The sequence below is a fragment of the Python bivittatus genome, unplaced genomic scaffold (genome assembly GCF_059951505.1).
Source record: "Python bivittatus isolate LINGU-HERP-01145 unplaced genomic scaffold, Pbiv_v1 ctg000700_np1212, whole genome shotgun sequence".
NCBI lineage: Eukaryota > Metazoa > Chordata > Lepidosauria > Squamata > Pythonidae > Python > Python bivittatus.
In genome coordinates this window covers 33,121,638-33,142,302 of record NW_028277098.1, presented here as the reverse complement: position 1 = coordinate 33,142,302, position 20,665 = coordinate 33,121,638, and the positions used below count along the sequence as shown (strand labels likewise).

The window sequence follows — 20,665 nt, the reverse complement described above, 5'->3', positions numbered from 1 at the left end:
TGAATTTCTCCCAGTTGTTAATCATGTTTTGGAGCTGATTAAGAGAAAACAAGCTCTTTGCAATACTAAAATTCATGCAAACTCTTAAAAACATGAAGAAATTGCTATAGCAATCAGGCAGGCATCATGAAGGAGAATATGCAGCATTTTAAAAAAATAATACCTGCAATAGAAGAGTTATTAAACATCTGCAACACATTTGTTTTTTCATAAACTGGAACAAAATAAATTATTTCATTGGAAACCCATGTTCTAACTCTCAAGAGTTGGAAGAATACACAGGTAGTCCTCATTCAGCAACCACTTGTTTAGTGACCAGATAAACCCAAGGAAGCGGGAGAACAAACATCACTTAATCTCATATAGCCACCTTGCAGGCTGTCTGGTAACCCCAAGGCTGGTGAAAAAAAACATGTTTTAAGGGCCTTCCAGAAGGCTAACAGAGATGGGGCTAACTTCACCTCACCTCACCTCATCTCAGGGAGAATGATGTTCAAGAAGGCTGGAGCCATAGCAGAAAAGACACGCCGCCTGGGTCCTGCCAGATGGAGCTCCTTTGGAGACGGGACCCACAGCATACACCTCCTGCCTGACCTGGTTTTGCTGTTAATGTCTATTCATGTCTGGTTTTTGCTTCGCATTAAGCCCAGTTGCCAAGGATTACACTGTTAATTGTTTTCTGAATAGTTCTACAATGTACTTTGGTCAAATAATAATTATTAATATTTAGTCATTTTAATTGTAACGGTTTCAGCCAGTAAAATTATAAACTGCAACAACTGATATTTTGATATGCTGTTCACTTGAATTTTTGCTTTTGTGTCTCACTAGCAATCTTTTGCCATGTGAAGCTACCTGTACAGGTAGTCCTCGGGTTACAGTGGCAGTTGGGATGAGGATTGCTGTTGCTAAGCAATGCAGTTGTAAAGTGCAATGTCACATGACTGCATCACTTAGCAACAGCTATCCAGGCAGGGGATGCTGCCGTGCAGTGCCAGCGCAGGGAGGCCAAGGGAACAAGAGTGTGGCGCGGTGTGAGTGCAAGGAGGCTGAGGGAAGGAGGGTGCAGTGCAGTGCGCAGGGTGGTGCGGGGGGGGGGAGACTTACCAGAGCGACTTGCAACCTTCCCTGCTGGCTTCCCCATTGACTTTGCTTGTGAGAAGCTGGCAGGGAAGGTCACAAATGAAGATCATGTGACCGCAGGACACTGCAATTATCATAAGTGCAAGCTGGTTGCCAAGTGCTCACATCACAATGATGTGACCACAGGGGCACTATGATGGCTGGAACTTCAAGGACCACTCATAAGTACTACTCGTTCAGTGCTGTCGCAACTTCAAATAATCGCTGAACGAATGATTGGTAAGCAAGGACTACCTGTAGCTTTTGCAGAAGTGACTGGTCTTGAGAAGGCTTATAGCATGTTTTGTTATAACAGTTTGCCAATGCTGATTCACTTCTAGTCTCCTAGGATCCCTGCTAGCTTCTAGCAATCAGTACTGCTTGGGAACCAAGGCAATTGTAGTCCTGTTATTTCCCTGGAGGGCCTCAGATTGAGGAAGTCTAGTGTAAAGTATCAGAACGCTTTCACCAAAATGCAAAACCATTATTATATTGTTTCTTTGTAGAAAGAAACAATATGTCTCATTCTCATGAGTCCAGATCTCTGTTGAGCTGCAGAGGGTTTTTTAAATGACTTTGGCCAATCATTAAGTCCCTACCTAAAATACCTCACAAAATGTGAAGGTAAAGGAATATAGTCAATGCCCCTTTCAGTTCTAGATAGATAGCATAATAACCGTGACAATAAATTCAGGTGAAGTTCCTTTCAGAACTTCATCTGGGAAAGTTGAGGAGAAAACAGAATTTTTGAGGGTTGTACACAGGTCTCCCTCCCCTTCACAGATACAGCTGAATAATTTGTGGATCAGAATAGTGTTAGTAGAATTCTCCTTAACGCTGAAAAAGCAAACATTTATTTGGAGTTTTTAAAAAGTTAATATTAAATTCCACAATATTTTTGAATAATATTTGTTGTATCATTCATATGATTTTGTCAAGTGGTGCAACTCAAGACTTTATTTATTTAGAAGATTTCTGTCCCATTTCTGTAAATTAGATTTATAAGTTTTTCCTGCAGGAGCTCAAGGTGACATTAACAGTATTTTCTTCTGATTTTTCCCTTGGCAAGCCTGAGAGATAATCTGTTCTGAAACCAAGTTTCCCAGTACGTTTCATGGCACAGGATGGACTAGAAGCTTGATCTCCTCAAGCTGAGTAGAATTCTGTAGCTCCCAAACAATATGGAGAAAAACCTCCAATCTTCAGTAAAAATCAACTGAATGAGTTTAAACACACAAAGGCAGTTATGTCCAAAATATTAAGGTAGGAAGACCAGGATCAAACTTGGGAGGGTGGAAGGTGAATCTCAATGGTTCTTGGGTGCCATGATAGTACAGAGAAGCTGGTGCCATGGAGAAGTTGATGTCATTGATGCTGCATTGCAGTGTATGCCATTCTCTTGATTTACCATAATCATGACTGTAAAAAGAAGAAAAGGTATTTTGTTAGACAATGGTTGAATAAAACAGTTCTAAATACTCTGCCCCCTCCAGTTATATGGCTGGTTCCATTTGCATGTTTCTGGAGAAAAGAAACAGGCTGCTGCTATAGAATAGACCTGTCAGTCAGTTGCTCTTTGCCTTCATATGTAATAGGCAGATTTACAAATGAAAAGATGATCTCTCAGATATCTTGGCCCCAAGCCATTTGCAGCTGTAAAAGACAAAACATGCAGTTTGAATGGTGCTCAGAAATAAACTCAAAGCCCCTGAATCTTTGGAATGGGGGCAAGGGGTATTTATTAAGCTGGAATGATTGTATCAGTGATTTCATAGGGCTCTATTATAGAGGGAAATTTAAAAATCGTAAGCTGTTGACTATTTATTTACTTATTTGCTGCAAAAGAAGAAACCAGTTAAGTAAACATCTAGCAATAACCTGTGGATATAGATGAATTAAACAAGTTGTCTCTGATTTCATTACACAATGTCAGTTAATTAGTAGCATCGAACCCTGTCCTATCTTGATGATGATGCTTTGCCCAGGCAAGGAATACAGACCTAGAAGGGCAGTCATGAAGTACTGTTGCCCACCCACAGTGGAACAAACCTTCTGATAATTTCCTCGATCTTCTTGTGTAAGCAAGGGCATCTCTGTCCCTGGCAATATACCACAGACAGACCAATCTGTACTTGGATATGTTTCCCCCCTCTTTTGTATGGCAGAGGATATTTCCTCCACTGTTTATCTACTGCTGGCAGCTGTCTGATAAATGTGGATGCAAAAAGGAGCATGTTTCCAGAAGCTGGTCCTTCCTCTCTTTCAGTGCTCTGAAGGGTCCATGAAAGTGCCTTTTGCTAACTGCTTAAAACAAAAGTGGTCAGCCCGTGGACCCTCATGCAGGCCCCCTGTGTTTTGGTGTTGTCCCTGGAACTGCCAAAATTCAACAGTGGGGAAACGATGATGATTTATAAAGGGGGATATTAGTGACAGAGAAGCAAGTGAGGGGCCACAGAAGACAAGGCAATGATATTGTGAGATCATTCGAGTGAGGCTGAATTAGGGAGAGTTAGTTTTTTTTAAGCTAATTTTTCAGGCACATAAAAACAACCTAAAAGTGTTTATGCCCATTTGGTTTTAAATTTGGGGAGCGGCAAAGGGAGAGAGAGAGAATGTCAAGTGATAATAGGAAACCGTTTTTTGCATAGATGTCCAGCATGTTTTGGTCAATACCTCAGACTGAATATTTTCCCAATTTGTTCCTTCAGCCAGACTCCCAGTTGTCTGATGGCTACATGTTATTTTTTGCTACAGTCATTTGCTGGAAGCCTATAGAGAGTAGGGCTGTGCAATATTCAGAGATGATTTGGAAGAAGTACTTCAAACCTCATCTTCTATTATTAAAGTAGCCCAGTTGCTTTCAGACTTCTGCACAGTCCTGAACAAATCATACCTTAAATAGTTTTATTAAGTTTAATAAGTTAACTTCTTCAAGGAGTGGCACCAGAGACATTTATAGGACTGGGGTTTTTCATCCAAATGACAAGCGCAGTGTCACAAGCTCTGCCTCTTTCATATGTGCTTGCAACATCATGATTTTATATTTCTGAGGGGAAATTATTCTACTGAACTCAAAAAAAAATTTTTTTTCCAGATCAGTTCAGAGGGGCTTCCATAATGCTTTACAAATAACCAGTGGAGTCTTCGGAAAGGTCTTTGTTTAAAACCTGAAGTAGCTTGTCCATCAAGGTTGGTTCTTCATTTGAAAGGACAGGCTGTATTGCACAAGTCTGTTCAGAAAATGTTCTTTTCCTTCTGCTGCTGCTTTTCCATCTCTTAAAGATCAGGATCTGAATCAAGAAGTCAACAGTGACTCAGAGGGAACTGATCTGTTTTTAAAGCGGTCCATGAATGACCAATCTCACATTACTCAGCAGACTGGAAAAGATGAGATTCAGAGCTCCATTACAGTATGCCTTTAGGTAAACAAGGCACTGCACCAAAGAGGAAAATGCTGGTGCTTTGCCCTCATCCCTAAATAGAATAGTTGTAGTAGTAATAAAGTCAAGCTCCCAAAGGGAGATACCAGATGAGTGTGCAAAATGAAAATCAACTTCTGTAATTAATTCCAATGTAAAGGGATTCCATCTTTCCTCTTCAGTAAGTGTGAGTGACAGGAATCTTTCTACCGTGGCAAGAAAATTCAAGTAAAAAGTAGCATCACTGTAACTGTAAGTGAAAGTCCTACTCTTTCAAACAGAGAGTTCTGATTGCATCCAAACTGAGAAACATGACCAGAATACAATACTAATTGGAAATGTTATTTTTAGACACCATCTTATTTATTTTTGTAACATAAAGATGAATGCATAATCTTCCCTATCATACTTTCTAAACAAATGTAAGAAAAATGTTTTTTTTTAATTATCTGAATTACAAAATGCCAAGACCAACTTTTGTATAGCATAGGATTTATTAACACTTCAGATGGGTGCATTGGGAACCCGTTGCTTCTCTTCTTGTGTCTACAGCACAAAACGGTATCATTAGCCCAGTCAGTCTTGACTGGTGTACACTTGGGACATTTCTCTCCTTACTGGGATCTTTTCCTTACTTATATGAAAAGGGCAGATGGATGGTGAATAAATAAAACATTATTTGGTTAATGGAGCTACGTGAAAGTTGTCTCTATTTGCAGTGCAGAGACATCTCCCAGTGTATTTTTATATTTGCTTTATTGATTGCATGCATATGTTTTGAAAGATGGCTTATGTTTAAAAAAAAGGATTGGGATATAGTCTCTGAATTTCCCTTTATTCCCCAGTCAGAAAAAGCAGCTTCTGTAAGGGTGATAAAAAATGAATGAAGTGGCAGAAGGGAGAACCTATATGCTGTTTCCCTCCCCCCTCTTGTGTATTTTTAAGTGTACAGATGCATGCAGTTCTGAATCCACGTCCGCCATTTCATGTGGCTGCAATTCCTATTATACAGGATAATAAGCTGAAAAAGCATACAGCAGTAACAGTACTGAAGGTCTTATTCCAAAACAGGTTACTCATGTTCAGAGACACAGAAGAATAATCCACACCAATTCAAAGCCACACCAGTCCACGTCTTAATTGAAGTTCCAAAGAATGAAGATGAGAGAGGGTTTGGGCAACAAAGATGGCATGTTATGGAGGTCTGTTAGGTAGTCTTCATTCAAGGATTCCTAGCTCTGAGGAGCAACCAAAGCATGAATATCACTATATGATCCAATATAAAACTATATTGGTGTAACAATCACAGCATACTGGTACAGGAGAGAGAAGAAATTTAACTTAAAAAAAAAAACCTAGAATGTATATTTTAATCTATTGCTAATCAGATACCAGTGTACTGTTTTCTGTCAAGAACCTGGGTGGGATAAAAATCTAAACTGAGCTTTCCTTTACTATTTAACAAAGGACCATAAAATCAAGAATGTATCTCAGTCTTGTTTCTTCATGCTCTAGCAATAGATTTTCAGCTTAGTTGAAAGAATATTATTTATTGTCTAGGTTTTAGGAACTGGCAGAAGTTTACAGTTGCAGGCTAAGTGCAAACAAGTTAATTTCTGAAGAACTAAAAGTGTCAAAATTCAGGATCAGACTGACAACATCAGCACACACACTCAATGATCTCATACAAGGCCATGTAGTTCCTCCATAGCCTTTTGTAAATAGTGGTCTGTATTTCTGATATCTACAGAAATTGTGTCTTTGCATATATACTAATGTGAATTTTCCCAACTGCTGATGGCATTTCCCAGTTGCCTGGATACATGTGCCATAATCAAGGCCTGGCAGGAACATTCAGTAGGGAGAAATTCTCTCTGTGGTTGCAAGTGATACATAATATGGACAGTTGCTATGAGGAGACCATTTTCAATGATATTAGTGTGGCAGTTGTTAAGACATAGTTTTGTTGTTGTAATAATAATAATAATAATAATAATAATAATAATAATAATAATAATATAGAATTCAAGTTTTTAAAATATATCCTACTAAATACTTATTGAGGAAGGTCAGTTTTGGTTGTAGAATAATCCATTTTCTGCTTACGTATCCTCTGATCCTGTGCCTGCTTATTTGGAACTAGTTTCTACTGGATTTCAATAGAACTTTAACTACAGAATTGCAGCTTTAATTGTTTACTTTCCCAATCCCCTAGAATATTACAGGGAGCATTAATAATGGCACCTTTGGATAGAATGTCATTATTTGATACAACCTAGAGAAAAGATACCTATAGGCTAGTGAGAGTGCCTATGCCTGCTGATTTCTTCTCTTGAAAGGAGATATAAACAGTAAAAAAACAATAAAACTCTTGCTTTTATTCTAGCTTTGACCTGAAAACACTCTGAACTAAGTAAGATGAAAAGCTTTACATATGAAAGGTAGAACTCGTTTGTACTAATAAGTTTAGAACAAGAGATTCACATTCTAATCACCTGGACATTTCTCTGTTATCAGTTAAGAAAACAGCCTCTTCACCAGTTCACATAGGAGTCATGAGTAACAGACTGAGAAAAATTACTTCCTTAGGAACCCGGGAGATAAACTGAGTTCAAAAGGAGGAAAACAATCCACTCTGATTTCTCATGCAAATTACACAATGCATACCACTGAGAGATTGATTAAAACTCTTAAGATTTGGCAACATTTTAACCCCCCCCCCGTCTCTCTCTGTAATTTGGGGAGCTTGTAGCTATTTTAGGGGGTGTCTAACTCCTTGGCATCTATTGGTTGCCAACACTTGCCCTACACCACTACATGTCTCTTAGCATTTCCAAACATTTCCCTTCAAGTTTTTCTGTTTACATTTTTTTCTCTTCTGAGAAGATGCCAAGTTTAATTCTCTGTATAATATTGATTATACTACATTTAAATGTTATGAATTTACATTCTCTACTAGGATATTGTGCAAAGCCCTAATAGTTTTTAGCTGTTATTACTATCAATTATTAATAATTTTCCCAAAATAAGTTGGTGGGCTTAGATTTCAGGCATTGTAATATTTAATTTAGCTAATAAAATGTAATCTTCAAAGATTTGGTGAAACCTGTTCAGGGATTTTTCTTGTTACTGTACGATTATCTCTCTAAAAGTTGGTTCTCAGACTTAAGGATTCAAGCAACTGCTAGGTAAATGATTCATAGCTGCAGACTCCCCCTTAATCAAAAACCCTGCCTCTTTCTGGTGTACTGCAAGGTTGTGGGGGGAAAAAAACTCCGAAAGTCTCTGCCCAAGTGTATTTTAAATTGAAAATAGTTTGGTAGAATCCCTGTATCACTATTGCTTATATCTTCCTAAAAGAACTTGGGGAGATACATGCTTGGGGAAAAATCTTTCAGCTCAGATCATTACCAATGGTCTGATTCTCAGTCTCACTCATGTGGTGCATGATACAATCTTTAGCTTGTTATTTTCATGCTGTTAAGTTTTTGAATGGTATCACTTTAGGTGTAATCTCTTGTAAATCACCCAGAGAGCTTTGGCTACTGGGCGGTTTAAAAATAAATACTGTAAATGAAGGGATAAATAAATATTTTGGACTATTTTACAATATTTTCAAAAATATTTTGAATATTTTACATATTCAAAAATGTAAAAACTATTTTGTAATTTTTTTTCCTTGCCTTCACTTTCAGGTAAGATTGGATTAGGTTAGAAAAAGCATTTTCTTATAGGAAAATGGTTGTTTTCCTCCTCCTGCCTTTGGATCACATGGGCAGTTGATAAGTCATTGTGGTTTGTTTGGAAGTAAATTTTCAATGAGCACCCTCAAAACTGGGCAGTTATAAATAGCCAGGCAATATTTACATTTTAAAACCTATATTTTTACACATCTGCATCATCTAAAATGGCCCATGTGACTTTTTACTGCTACTAGTGCTGCAGCCCTGGGAAATACCAGATTCACAATCCCACTTGATCAGTTCTCAGAATAACCTACTACCTTTGGTTAAGAGCTCTTGACAAAATATAAGAATTAATGAAATAAGTAAGCTGCATCAGGCCTATCAAAGTCTTCTTTTTTCTGTCACAATTGCAGTGGTATCCTTTGCTGGGTTGTGCCTAACCACATTATAAATGCAGTTGTATGTGAAAAAAAAAATTTGTACAATGATAGTTTGGAAATGAAAGAGACTTCATTGTAGTTTCTGCACTGCTGAATACAGAAGAGGCCTCTGTTATCTACTCTTACCACTATTTAATTGGTATACTCCGAAGATACTGTTTGAACCTATGATGAGTCAATTATTATCTCTCTAATTTGAGAACTTGTATTTACTCATAAAGGTGGCCCAGGTTCTGGCAAAGGAACCCAGTGTGAGAAATTAGCACAAAAGTATGGATTCACACATCTGTCCATAGAAGATCTGGTCCAAAATGAAACAGCATCTGAAAGGAGTAAGAACATCAGAGATATAACAGAGAGTGGTGAATTCATATCAGGGGTAAGATGCGATTGCAAAGTTAATGTCCAAAGTAATCTCCATCACAGAGAGGGGGGAAGGAGAGAAAGAAGAAGCTCAATTAGGTAATCTAAAAACTACATAGGTTCGTTCTCCAGAATTCTTTTTAGAAGAACAATATGTACTAACTCAAAACTACCTGTTGGTACTTTAAAGAGAAGCAAGGCAGTAAGTGAGTCCTTAAAACAATGTAGGAATCTTTGCTGCTCTCATTCAGACTTTTTTAGAGGCTCCTTCAATTGGTTATATTTGCTAACGACATATGCTTTGTAATGTGCTACTTAAAATCATTAGTTCTCAAGGGAGCACTGCCTTTTTTCATTGTTTAGCATTTTTCTACTTGTAAAAATGTCTGGGTTGAGACTCAGCAGTGATGGGAATTTTGGAGTGCCTTTAGGAGGTAAAATAGTGCATGTGCATGAATGCACAAAATATTTGGAATAGGAACATTTTAGGTTATTGTGGCTATGTCTCATTTTAAGGTACTTAAACTTTCAGACCAGATGTTAAACCAAACTAATTTGTATTCTTCAATTAAGGATATTGTCATGGAGTTCCTAAAAGAAGCTATACTTGCCAATATGGAAAACTCAAAGGGATTCTTGATTGATGGTTATCCCCAAGAGATGCAGCAGGGAGAACAGTTTGAGAATCAGGTGAGCAACAACATCATGCAAAAGGAAGAGCTGAATGATTGCTTTACATGCAAGAGGTCTTTTCCTTCTCCAGGTAGCACTGAAAAATGCTTGTCTGAAATCTTGGAGAGCTACTGCCAAGCAATGTTGACAATACTGAATCAGGTGAATGATCTCACTAATTATAAGACATATTCCTGTTCTCTTTGCTTCTGTTCAGTGTTACCTATTCAAAGGCTGACTTGTTTTTCAAGAACCTCATGGTAAGTAAAAATACATGGTTACGTTGTTGTCAACTTGCAGGACTTGAAAAGCTGCCCTTGCTGAATTTATAATTTTCTATGCAGTATGTGCAAAGCTGATGTGCAGTCGAACTACACAAAGAATCAGTTTAAGTATGCACTAACACAGAAACAATTTGAAAATGCAATATAATTTCCACACATTATCTGTTGTCTTAGAAACATCAGAAGTATTAAACCTACTGCATGAAAATGACATCGCTGACTCGCACACACTTTCAGTAACTGCACTTTCAGATTGCTTATTAAAATGTTGGCATATTACTCTTCCCTGTAAAAGGGTAAATGAGATGCTCTGGAGTGATAATTGCTAGGAAGATGGAATAGAGAACACGTTTCTAATTCCCTCTGACTAAATAATAGCATGAGAGCAATTTATAGGATGAAAAAGCAACATCATCTCAGCTTAGATTCCACCTTTATCCCTGTGGGGCACCTAAAACAACCAACTAACTAACTGGAACAGTGGGATCTAAATCTTACAAATAAACAATGTAATCATAACAACAGCTAAAATTACTATGAAGTATTTGGAACTGAAATGGCCTAGCTGAAAAGGCAGGTTTTCTCCCATTTCCTAAAGGCAGAAAGGGTGTGGACTGAATGTGACTTCTGAGCACTACTTTCAGTGGCGGCTGGGCATGACCCGCTCCGGGGACAGCATCAGGTAGGGAGTTTGACTGGGGCGGTACACCTGTCAGACCGTAACGCAGGTGTCCTAAGGCGAGCTCAGGGAGGACAGAAACCTCCCGTGGAGCAGAAGGGCAAAAGCTCACTTGATCTTGATTTTCAGTACGAATACGAATACTTTCAGTGGCTTGGGAACATCATAGGAGAAGGCCTTCCCTCATCTACCCAGGGAATTGGGGTCAGGCCTCTGACAGTGGGGGCATCTTCAAAAGGGCCTCCCCCAGTGATTGTAACAAGTGGATGGTTCACAGTGGGAGAGGCGGTCCCTTAGATTGTCAGTTCCTAAGCCATTTAGAGATTTAAAAGTAAATACCAACTTTAAATTGGGCCCCATGAGCAATAGGTAACCAGTGCAGATTCTCAGTACTGACATGACCCCTGTGCTATATTAGCAGCCTATATGCTGTACTTTGTACTAATCAAAGAATCCAGCCACTTCTCACGGATAGACCCACATGAAGTGCATCACAATCGTCAGGATATATTCATGGTATGGGTAAGTGTTGTCATGTCTGATGACCTCAGAAACAGACACAGCTGGCACCCTAGACATAGTTTGGCAAAACACATTTCTTGTTAGTGCTACCACATGAATCCACAAACACGCTGGTGGCCAAGGAGGACTCCCATTCCATGGAGTTGCCCTTTAAAGGAAGTGCAATTCCATATAGGAAACACTGAACCCAAATCCCAAACCCTAGTTTCCTACTGATTAACAGCACATCTGTCTTGCACTTAATTGTCCTTCATTTTCTTTAAATATGATGTTCTCTAAATGGTATATATATATATATAAAATAGCCAGGTCTGACTAATCTAGCATTCTATTTCCCCTGGAGAGCCCATAAGCAAGGCAAGGCATTAATACAGTGGTGTCCCACTTCAAAATAATAGAGGAAAAACCTATGATTCATTATTCTGGAAAGTCCAAAAGAGAATACGGTAGCAAAGCTATTTTATTTTAAATGGGAATCTATACTTTAATTTCATATTGCTTTGGGTTCACGCATCCTGCCAACCCATGGTCTATTTAAGTATGATTTATTAATAAGCCACAGTTGGCTGGGTTTGCAGAAAACGTTATGCCAAAAACAAATCACATTTAGATTAGTACAGTATGCAAATCCAGACCATTCATCAAACCTATGGAATCTGTACTGTGTGCTGCTTTATATCACACTGTACTGAAGTTCAGAGATAGTGTACGCTGTGGATTTAAAAAATAGTTTATAGTGATTAGAATGTCACTTTGAATTTTTTTTAAAAATCCTATTTAATTTCCCCTTATGAAAAACATTTAACCATAAATGAATGTGTAATCTAGACAATTTATAATGTGTCTTTTTGTTATTATTTATGCCTACAATATTTCCTGGTATGGCTTTATTGCCATGACTAAGTCCTAACTTTCAAAATGTCTCTAGGATTAAGTTTCATACTTATTTTTTGACTAAATATAAATAGGATTGCTGTGCATATAAACTTTGATGTGGGATCTCAAGTGAATGCAATCAAACTGAACAGATGGTCTCAAACGGTTTTGCCGTCTGGATCAGTCAAACTGGAAGTTAGGTTCAACCTAAAAAATGGAGTTAAAAGATTTATTTTTAAAATCCCACATATGTTGATTCTAGCAGCTAGTCTAGATTTTTTCCCCCCTGTGGAGAAAAGAGCCTTAAGAAGTGGAAGATTATCTTAAGTCCTCCTTCATTCTCTCTCAGCCTGAATAATAATTGCCTGAATTTGTGTCTACTAATTGCCTCTAGTATCTTAGCTGTTCCTAGCACTGCACTCTTCTGGACTAGAGAGCTCTGATGTTGTTCCTGGGATCTGTTGGAGCCACTCTCCCAGTTGAGGAGTCACATGGCCCTGAGTGCTCCTACTACCACTGGGAGTACTTTGGCCTTACTTTCCATATCCTGTCTAATTCCTCCTTCAGGCCCTGGTACTTCTCCAGCTTCTCATACTCCTTCTTGATGTTGCTGTCACTTGGCACCACTACATCTATCACCACTGCTGTCTTCTGGTCCTTGTCTACTACCACAATGTCTGATTGATTGGCCAGTACTTGCCTGTCCGCCTGGATCTGGAGGTCCCACAGGATCTTAGCCCTGTTATTCTCCACGACCTTCTGTGGAATCTCCCATCTGGACTTGGGAGAGTCCAGCCCATGCATTGTGCAGATGTTCCTGTACACAATGCCAGCTACTTGGTTCAGTATATGCTGTTCCTGCCTGCATCTTACACCCTGCCACTATGTGTTGAGTCTGCACCTTGGGCCCTGTCTAGTGTGGTAGACCCCTGCTTCTATGGATCTGGTGCTTAATGCCTGTATATATATAATTTTATTGAAGTTTTTAAGAAACATAGTAAAAACTAATACAAACTAAACTAGAAAAAGAAAAAGTTCATAAGGTGCAGAAAAAAGAAAAAAGGAAAAAAAGTAGAAAAGAAAAAGGCAACAAAGACAATAATAAAGGTGGCTTCTAACCTTTATTACACCGAGTATAAGCTAATATAATAACTTTTCACCCTCTTTTAAATTTAAAAATAAAAAGCTTTTCTCCCCATAGCCTTTTATCTATACACAATCCTGAAATCATAATCTTTTCAGTCCTGGTTCAGCAACATCTCCATTAGGAATTACCAGAAATATCAAACAAATAATTTAACCCTGATAAAATAATCCAACTTTATATTCCTTCTTTTTGCTCTGCACAATTTTAACCTTTAAATCATTCCAATGGCATTGCAGGATTTGAGCTTTCATCAGTCTTTGGCATTCAAGATTCTTCAAAGCTTGTACCAGCCTACTTTGTAAATCCCATAAAGAGGCACCATCCAGAATTTCTTGTCGCAGCTGTTCCATGTCCAGATCCTTCTCTTGATTTGTCTTTTGTATTCCCATTTTGGTGATCTCAATTTTGTTGTCTTCCATGCCTTCAAACTCTATAATTATGTCAGGTAAAAGTTTTAATTTTTTTCTCATCATCTTCTAAAAGTTTATCCATTGAAATCTGTATCCTTTCTGAGATATTAGTTATTAATATCTGAGTCCATTTTTCAAGAACTCTTTAAGACATGAAAAAGTTATAGCCAGCTTAGCCATTTTAGCTCTTTTCTGCCTGGTCCTTTAGTTCCCCCTAGTGTCTATTTTCAACCTTCATCAAGTCTCAGTTCCTAATATGGATTTAGTTCCATTTCAGTCTTCTTCTTCTTCTTCTTCTTCTTCTTCTTCTTCTTCTTCTTCTTCTTCTTCTTCTTCTTCTTCTTCTTCTTCTTCTTCTTCTTCTTCTTCTTCTTCTTCTTCTTCTTCTTCTTCTTCTTCTTCTTCTTCTTCTTCTTCTTCTTCTTCTTCTTCTTCTTCTTCTTCTTCTTCTTCTTCTTCTTCTTCTTCTTCTTCTTCTTCTTCTTCTTCTTCTTCTTCTTCTTCTTTGCTTTTTGCAAGTTATATATTAAATCAGGGGTTCTCAAAGTATGGCCGGTGGGCCGGATACGGCCCGCCAGGGTCATTTATCCAGCCCGCCTGCCTGATTGGCCGCCGCTGCTGTCTGTCAGAAGCAGAAGTGTCGGGGCTGTGTCTGGAGCTGCAGGCGATGTACAAGGAGGGAGATCACAGAGCCAAACTATTCTATGTGACAAGTATGCCGGGTCCGGCAGCTCTCCTCTCCTCATACTCCGCGGGAGGGATCCTCTGTGTTCATAGGAATTTGTTCACGTTTTTTTCAAACGATAGTCTGGCCCCCCAACATTCTGAGGGACCGTGAACTGGCCCCCTGTTTAAAAAGTTTGAGGACCCCTGTATTAAATTCTTAAGTCTCTGTTTAAGATCTCTTAAATCCAAAGAAGGTAAAACTCACCAGGTATTAACTTAAGCTCGCCATTTTGAAGGTCTCTAATGTCCATAAAGTGGCTAAATTGAACATTTCTGAATGTGATTAGAAAGTGAGATTGGCTGACTTAGTGTCATTAAAGGCTTCACTGCTGCTGAAAGCAAAGATGCCATCTCCCTTGGTTCCTGGTGCTCAAACCCATGGGAGACTGCTGTTTTATGGCTTCCTTGTGAAGAGCTGCCATTCAGAACACTTGTGGCCGATCTCTCCTCCGGAGAGCTTCGAAGGACTGGTCTACTTGCCAGTCTTCCGTTCTACACAGTGGTCGTTGTTTCCACTCATTCACGGAGACGTCTTCAGTCAGCCATGACTCTCAGCAGAAGCCCTAATTGCCTAGAGATCCTGAGTTGTTGCCTAAGGTAGACAAAATTGAGTCCTATTTCATGTACGGCCGTTGTGTAAATAAATGGAGATAGTCAAGCTGCATTTTAGGAGCACTCTCAAAATAATAGTTTAGGGGATTAATTGGCAACTCCAATCCATGGTAAGTTTCTCTGGCTATACTGTATCTTCAATATAAGATTGTACTCTTGTATTTCATAAATTTAATTCCAATTTATGTAATACAAGAATATAATTAAAGATCACATAGAGCAGTTCCCTCCCAAAAGTAGTTCTATGTTTAATTTCTCCTCTCTCCCTAAAATTGTCGAGTAGCCTAGTCCTGTTATGCTATATAGATTTCTCTGCCCCCGTCTCTAGGAACTGGAAATAAAAAAGACAAGGACAATGCCATATATTAAAGGAAAAAACTGCTTGAAGATGTAGAAAAAATAAAATGGTCCCAACATCTTTGATGAATGCCTTCATTGCAGTACAAGAATTCCGGCAACAGAACTGAACTACTTTAGAAAGATTTCTAGCATCATGTGTTTCCTAGCATCATTAATTTTATATTGTTATTTCAGATTGGGAAACAATCATTTGGTTCCTAATCTTAGATACTGTGTTACAACTTATTTATGATGCTGCAAACGTTTAGTTGCTTTCTCAGTTCATAGTTGCGTTACAGGAGCTCTGAAGGACAAAAATAGATACATGTCTTTCAATTAGAGAACTAGGATAGAGTATGTAGCTTTAATTTCTGGTACAGTGGTGCCGCCTTGTGTATGAAAAGAATTAAGTTTTTTTCTCCAATATCATGTTGTAGTACTTAACCTTTTTTCTCCACCTCCCACCTTTTTTTGTTTGGATAGGTAAAAGTTTGGGTAGGCAAAATATTAAAAAGAAGTTACACATGTCCTTTATTTAATAAAGAGCTTTGTCTTAAGCATGTTGTCATGAGCAAATGTAAAGGATACACTTTTGTAAACTGAATGTCTCCTTCCATATAGAGACAAGATCCAGAGAAGCTTTTTAAAAAGTCAGGCTAAACAAATGCAGCAACTTAAGGAACAATACAGCCTTGGCTAAACATTTTTTCAAAGAAAGTGCTATTATCTCATCCTGCAAATGCTTCTCTGTCCTATGTCATGATCCATGTTAAGTAGCCACCAGACCAGCCTTACCTCCAGCCTTAAAAGACTTTCTCAGTTATGATTGTTGTATACATATGGAATATTCTTGGAGGGAGGCATAGCAAACCCATAAAAATGTGGGTTTGATAATGTCACTTTTAAAAGGGATTTAACATTTGCATCTTGACTTTTGGGATGACCCACAAAAATGAAACTTTATGGTAAATGAAAAAAGGGTTAAAACCCCTAAAGGGTTTTTAAAATACAATCATATGTATAGAAGCTTTAATTTATATAACTTGTATGAACAACAGCAGCTTTCTTTCAGCTATGCAAGACTAGAATTAACCTGAATGACTGCGATTAGTTCTGCTTCCTTGAAAAGACTTTCTTTGTATCCCACCTTTCCATCTGTGTAAATATTTTTTTTTATGTGAGCCACCAACAAATGTTTTTGATTGCATCAGCATAGAAATATGTTTAATAAAATACTGGATGGTCAAGTCATTATCTCTCAGGTTATCCTGCAACATAAGGTTATTCTGAAGCCAAAATGAGAGAGGAAGCCATCATTTAAGGACTCACACAGCCACAGGGTTAGCCACCCTAACCCTAACCCTAACCCATTCTGGGACCTATAATTGTCTGTGCCCCCTAAAAAAAACAACTGTAGATAAAGATACAAATAATAATTCTGTCTAAATCTTGTCTGCAAGCCCATGTATCCTGTTACTGCATTGTTATTATTTCTCTAAAGTAAGAAAATTTTGCTGGATTAATTTAATCAAAAAAGGGACAATTTTAAAAAGTGGACAAACTAGTGCTGCTTCTTTTCTCCATTTCTTCAGATCGGAGAGCCATCCCTGGTCCTCTGCATGGATTGTTCTTCTAAGACAATGAGCAGTCGTCTTCTGAAAAGAAGTCAGTGCCTTGAGGATAATGCTGAAACTATCACGAAACGTATTGAAGCTTACTATAAAACAGCTGAGCTGCTGATTGCATATTATGAAAACAGAATTCCACTCTTTAAGGTAGATTGCCTTGGCTTTATACTTGCTCTGTCCTCTGTTTACGTAGAAAGGTTCTAGGAGTTAATTCACTTGGGTCATAAATGTTCTGACCTAGTGAGTCCTCTCATGCATTTCTGTTAACTGAGAAGGCAGATGGGAATTTTCTTAGTTGCAAGATGCCCATGCTACCCTATCCCTGTAAATGGCAAGTGAAAATCTAGAAGACTAAGAATTAAACTGTGAATTACATTCACTCTGATCCTTATGTATACCTAAGTGGCTAGAAATAGGGGAAGAAATCTAATGAAAGAGCATGTCACAGATAGACCATATCTGACTCAGATCCTCTTCTTTAGTCAGTTCATTCACCTTTGTATGCTGGCAGCTCATGTTTTGGGATAATTGGTTAGTTGGCCACTGGCCATATTTTTATTTCTCAAACATCACAAAAGAGCTGAGAGATTGTCACATCCCTCCTCTGCTTTTCTGTCTTGGAGTTGATGCCACTGTGGAGAAACAGGATTTACACCTGCCCCCAGGTGCCTGCTTTTCAACCCTCTTCCCCCCAAATCTGACAATGGGGAAGTTAAAAGCAGAAAAGGCCACAGAGCTGGAGGGTAGTGCATAAAGAAGCTCTGGTCTTTTGGGGCCTCTCTAGGACTTTGCCTTGATTATGAATGTGAGAAGGATGAGTTAACTTCAAGTACATAGTTCGCATAAATACGGGGGGGGGGGGGGCTGTACTGGTTGCCCAGAGTAGGTTAGTTTAATCTCAAGCAAGACCTCTGGATCTTCTGCATGTCAGGTTCTTTTGTCCTCTGGGAAGGACAAAATCAAAATTCTCCCTTACAACTTCCCTGGAATTACAAATGTAATTGTAAAATGTTGTACAAATAGTTGTAACCAATAAGGAAGGGACATAAAAACAAGAACATTGCAACATGAAAAGATAGGAGTCTACTGCTTCAGCCTGACTCATACATGCTGTCAAAACTTCAGCAATGGCAGATGATCTGCCACTTCACTCTAAATTTGAATACGTTGAAGTTAATGAGAAAAAAATCCCAAGTTTAACTCTCATTGTTTTCAGTAGGAAGTGTGATATAACCTATAAATCCTACCCTTTGGTTTTAAATACATTTCTGTATAAGATAGCACGTGCTACCTATGGTTCTAATATACTTGAATTTATTTTGCATTTATTTTAGATTACAAAGAATTTGGCAACTCATAGTATCCCTTTATTTTCCTCTTCTACTTAATATTTAAAATTCTTAGCTAGAATCATTTCCTTAATTAAGGTATTTAAGTATACCCTATTGCAGAATTTTTTCACACACAAAAATCCCCAACTCCTGAATGTATTTAATAGAAAATTTGGAAAATAGCTACTTAGTATACTGTTCCTGGTATTATTTAGGTTATATTATGCTATTATATTATTTCAAACAGCAAGAAAAATAGAAAACTGCCTTTGCTATTGCCTTTTTTTTGCCACTACTGAAATAATTTGTGTGCTCAGCTCTTTCATACAGAACATGAAAGTCAGAATGTCTTCAGATATTGAGAGATTATCTCCATGTTAAGGTTCAATATTTCACACTTCAAAATGCTCAGCATGAAAAATAGAAAGCATCTGTTGCCAAAACACTTCAGAACTGGTATTTCAAATTAACACTCCTCTCTCTCCCAGTATGCTTTTCACTTGGATGTTATAGATGAAGAGTTTTTTTTTTTTTTTGGCCAAGCAAATTAAAATCTAAGAAGAAAAATACATATTGGGAAGTGAGAGCGCGATCATCTCTGTTCAGTTGGTCAGGGCCATTTGTTGCTATGCCTTAGAACAGAGGTTCTCAACCTTTGTCATCTCACGGCACACATCTCATAGGCAGGACACCTGGGTTGCGAAACCAGAAGTCCCATGAGGTCACAGGTTGCATGAGGAGAAAGAGTCTGCCCCTAGCGATGTCATGGGAGGTGGGGTTCTGGTTGATGCAGCACTCCTGTGGACATTTGTGGCACCTTGGTTGAAAACCACTGCCCTAGAAACTATTAAGAAGGGCTCATATCAATTTTCTGAATGCCTGCAAAGATTCCTCAAGCTTACAGCGCACGTCAAATATTTTGTGCGTCCCAACAATTAGCAGATCAGCAGAATACGTGGCCTTTTATAGCAAACCAATCCTAAACTACTTTCACCTTAGACTTTTAGCCATAATATCATCATACAGGCCTGGCTGGCGCCTGTTGCTTGAATTCTACTGGTGATGTTGGTCTGTTTTGTTTCCTCGCTAGATGCAACCTGACAAAATGCTCAGTTGCATGCTTTCCTAGACATGAGCATCAGTCAGTATTCTTTCCAAGCAAAGCATTCTAGCTTCTTTTCCTGTTTTTCCATTTGTCTTTTCCAGCCAACATTCAGTTCGGCAGAATTTACAGAGGCATAACGGGAGTTTTTTTAAAAGCCCCCCTCCTGTTTTCAGTTTGAATATTGCATATTGTTCCCTCAAGAATGCTGTTGTTTTTCAGCATTCTTGAGTGTTGGCTATAAATGGGTATTGAGTCTGGTAGCTCTGGGAGGCGTCTGGTTATATAAGGCTGCCGTTGTCTTTTACCGTGTGAGATGACTCTTCCAGGAAAAAATTAACTTCTCTGGATGTTTTTCTTTTTTTTTTAACAGATAAATGCAGAAGGAACACCAGAGGAAGTTTTCCTTGAGATATGCACTTCAGTCAGTGCTTTTCTGAAAAAGGAATAGCATCACTCTTTCAACACAGTGTAATGGCAGTGCTCTCTCTCACGCACACATACATACAGCGTCCATTACAAATGCTGTTCAAAGCAATAGCTGCTGCCTTGAAAGATTAATGCATGTTGTAAACATTGTAAAAATCTTTGTAACTTAAATGGTACAGTAATGACACGTGTCCTGTATACGGCCTATGATAAGAGTTTGCAGTTCACAGGTTAAAAAAAAAGCAGCATGATAAACAGCAGCTGTTTTATAGAACACGTCTTGCATTTCACTACTACAAGACGTACTATACAGTCAAGCACAGCAGTCCCAGTCGTAGAAGTTATGTAACAGTGAATTTGCTGCTCAACGCAATTCAATTTTGAGGCTATTTAAGCTTGCTCTTTCTTTATAGTGCTTGAACAGTCTGTTTTCTGTCATTTTCTTTTATTGGGGGAACATGTCTGCAATTCGGTTTGCAATCATTTACACGCAAAATAGCGGACATTGGGACAGCCTCACAAAAAGCAGCATAAGCAATATGCAGTACATGAACCAAATGTGAAATAATTAACTCTGATTGCAGGACCAGCTGTTATGTTGATACGACCACCCATATAAGTGTCCTATGTAGTTAGGGCTCAAATGATCTTTCAGTTAAAATGCTAATATAGGGATATTGTATGCAGGAAAAAAAAAAGGAGTGCCAAATATTGCTGATGTGCTTAAGATGTGTAAAGACAGAACTAATAGTGGCAGCATCTTTGAGTATAAGAAATACAGAGATAATTAGCAGGTATTTCAAAAGACTACAGGCGGTAATTGTCTATATACATTGGTTACTCTACATCTGACAGATAAATTGTCAAACTCAGTTTTA

At 38.3% G+C, this 20,665-nt stretch overlaps 2 protein-coding genes across 5 annotated transcripts in view; one reads left to right on the top strand and one right to left on the bottom strand.

Annotated features, from left to right (window-relative positions):
- AK5 (adenylate kinase 5) overlaps positions 1-20,509 on the top strand; it is a 150,754-nt gene extending 130,245 nt beyond the window's left edge. For both annotated transcript variants that reach the window (XM_088128404.1, XM_088128403.1), the window contains 4 exons: positions 8,889-9,046; positions 9,604-9,720; positions 16,890-17,072; positions 19,732-20,509. In XM_088128404.1, the coding sequence (XP_087984530.1) occupies positions 8,889-9,046; positions 9,604-9,720; positions 16,890-17,072; positions 19,732-19,809 (536 nt within the window). In that variant the 3' untranslated portion in view covers positions 19,810-20,509. The remainder of the gene's footprint in view (positions 1-8,888; positions 9,047-9,603; positions 9,721-16,889; positions 17,073-19,731) is intronic.
- ZZZ3 (zinc finger ZZ-type containing 3) overlaps positions 2,007-20,665 on the bottom strand; it is a 90,556-nt gene continuing 71,897 nt past the window's right edge. For 2 of the 3 annotated variants that reach the window (XM_088128399.1, XM_088128400.1), the window contains exon 12: positions 2,007-2,541. In XM_088128399.1, the coding sequence (XP_087984525.1) occupies positions 2,367-2,541 (175 nt within the window). In that variant the 3' untranslated portion in view covers positions 2,007-2,366. The remainder of the gene's footprint in view (positions 2,542-20,665) is intronic. The other variant, XM_088128398.1, reaches the window with a different exon arrangement.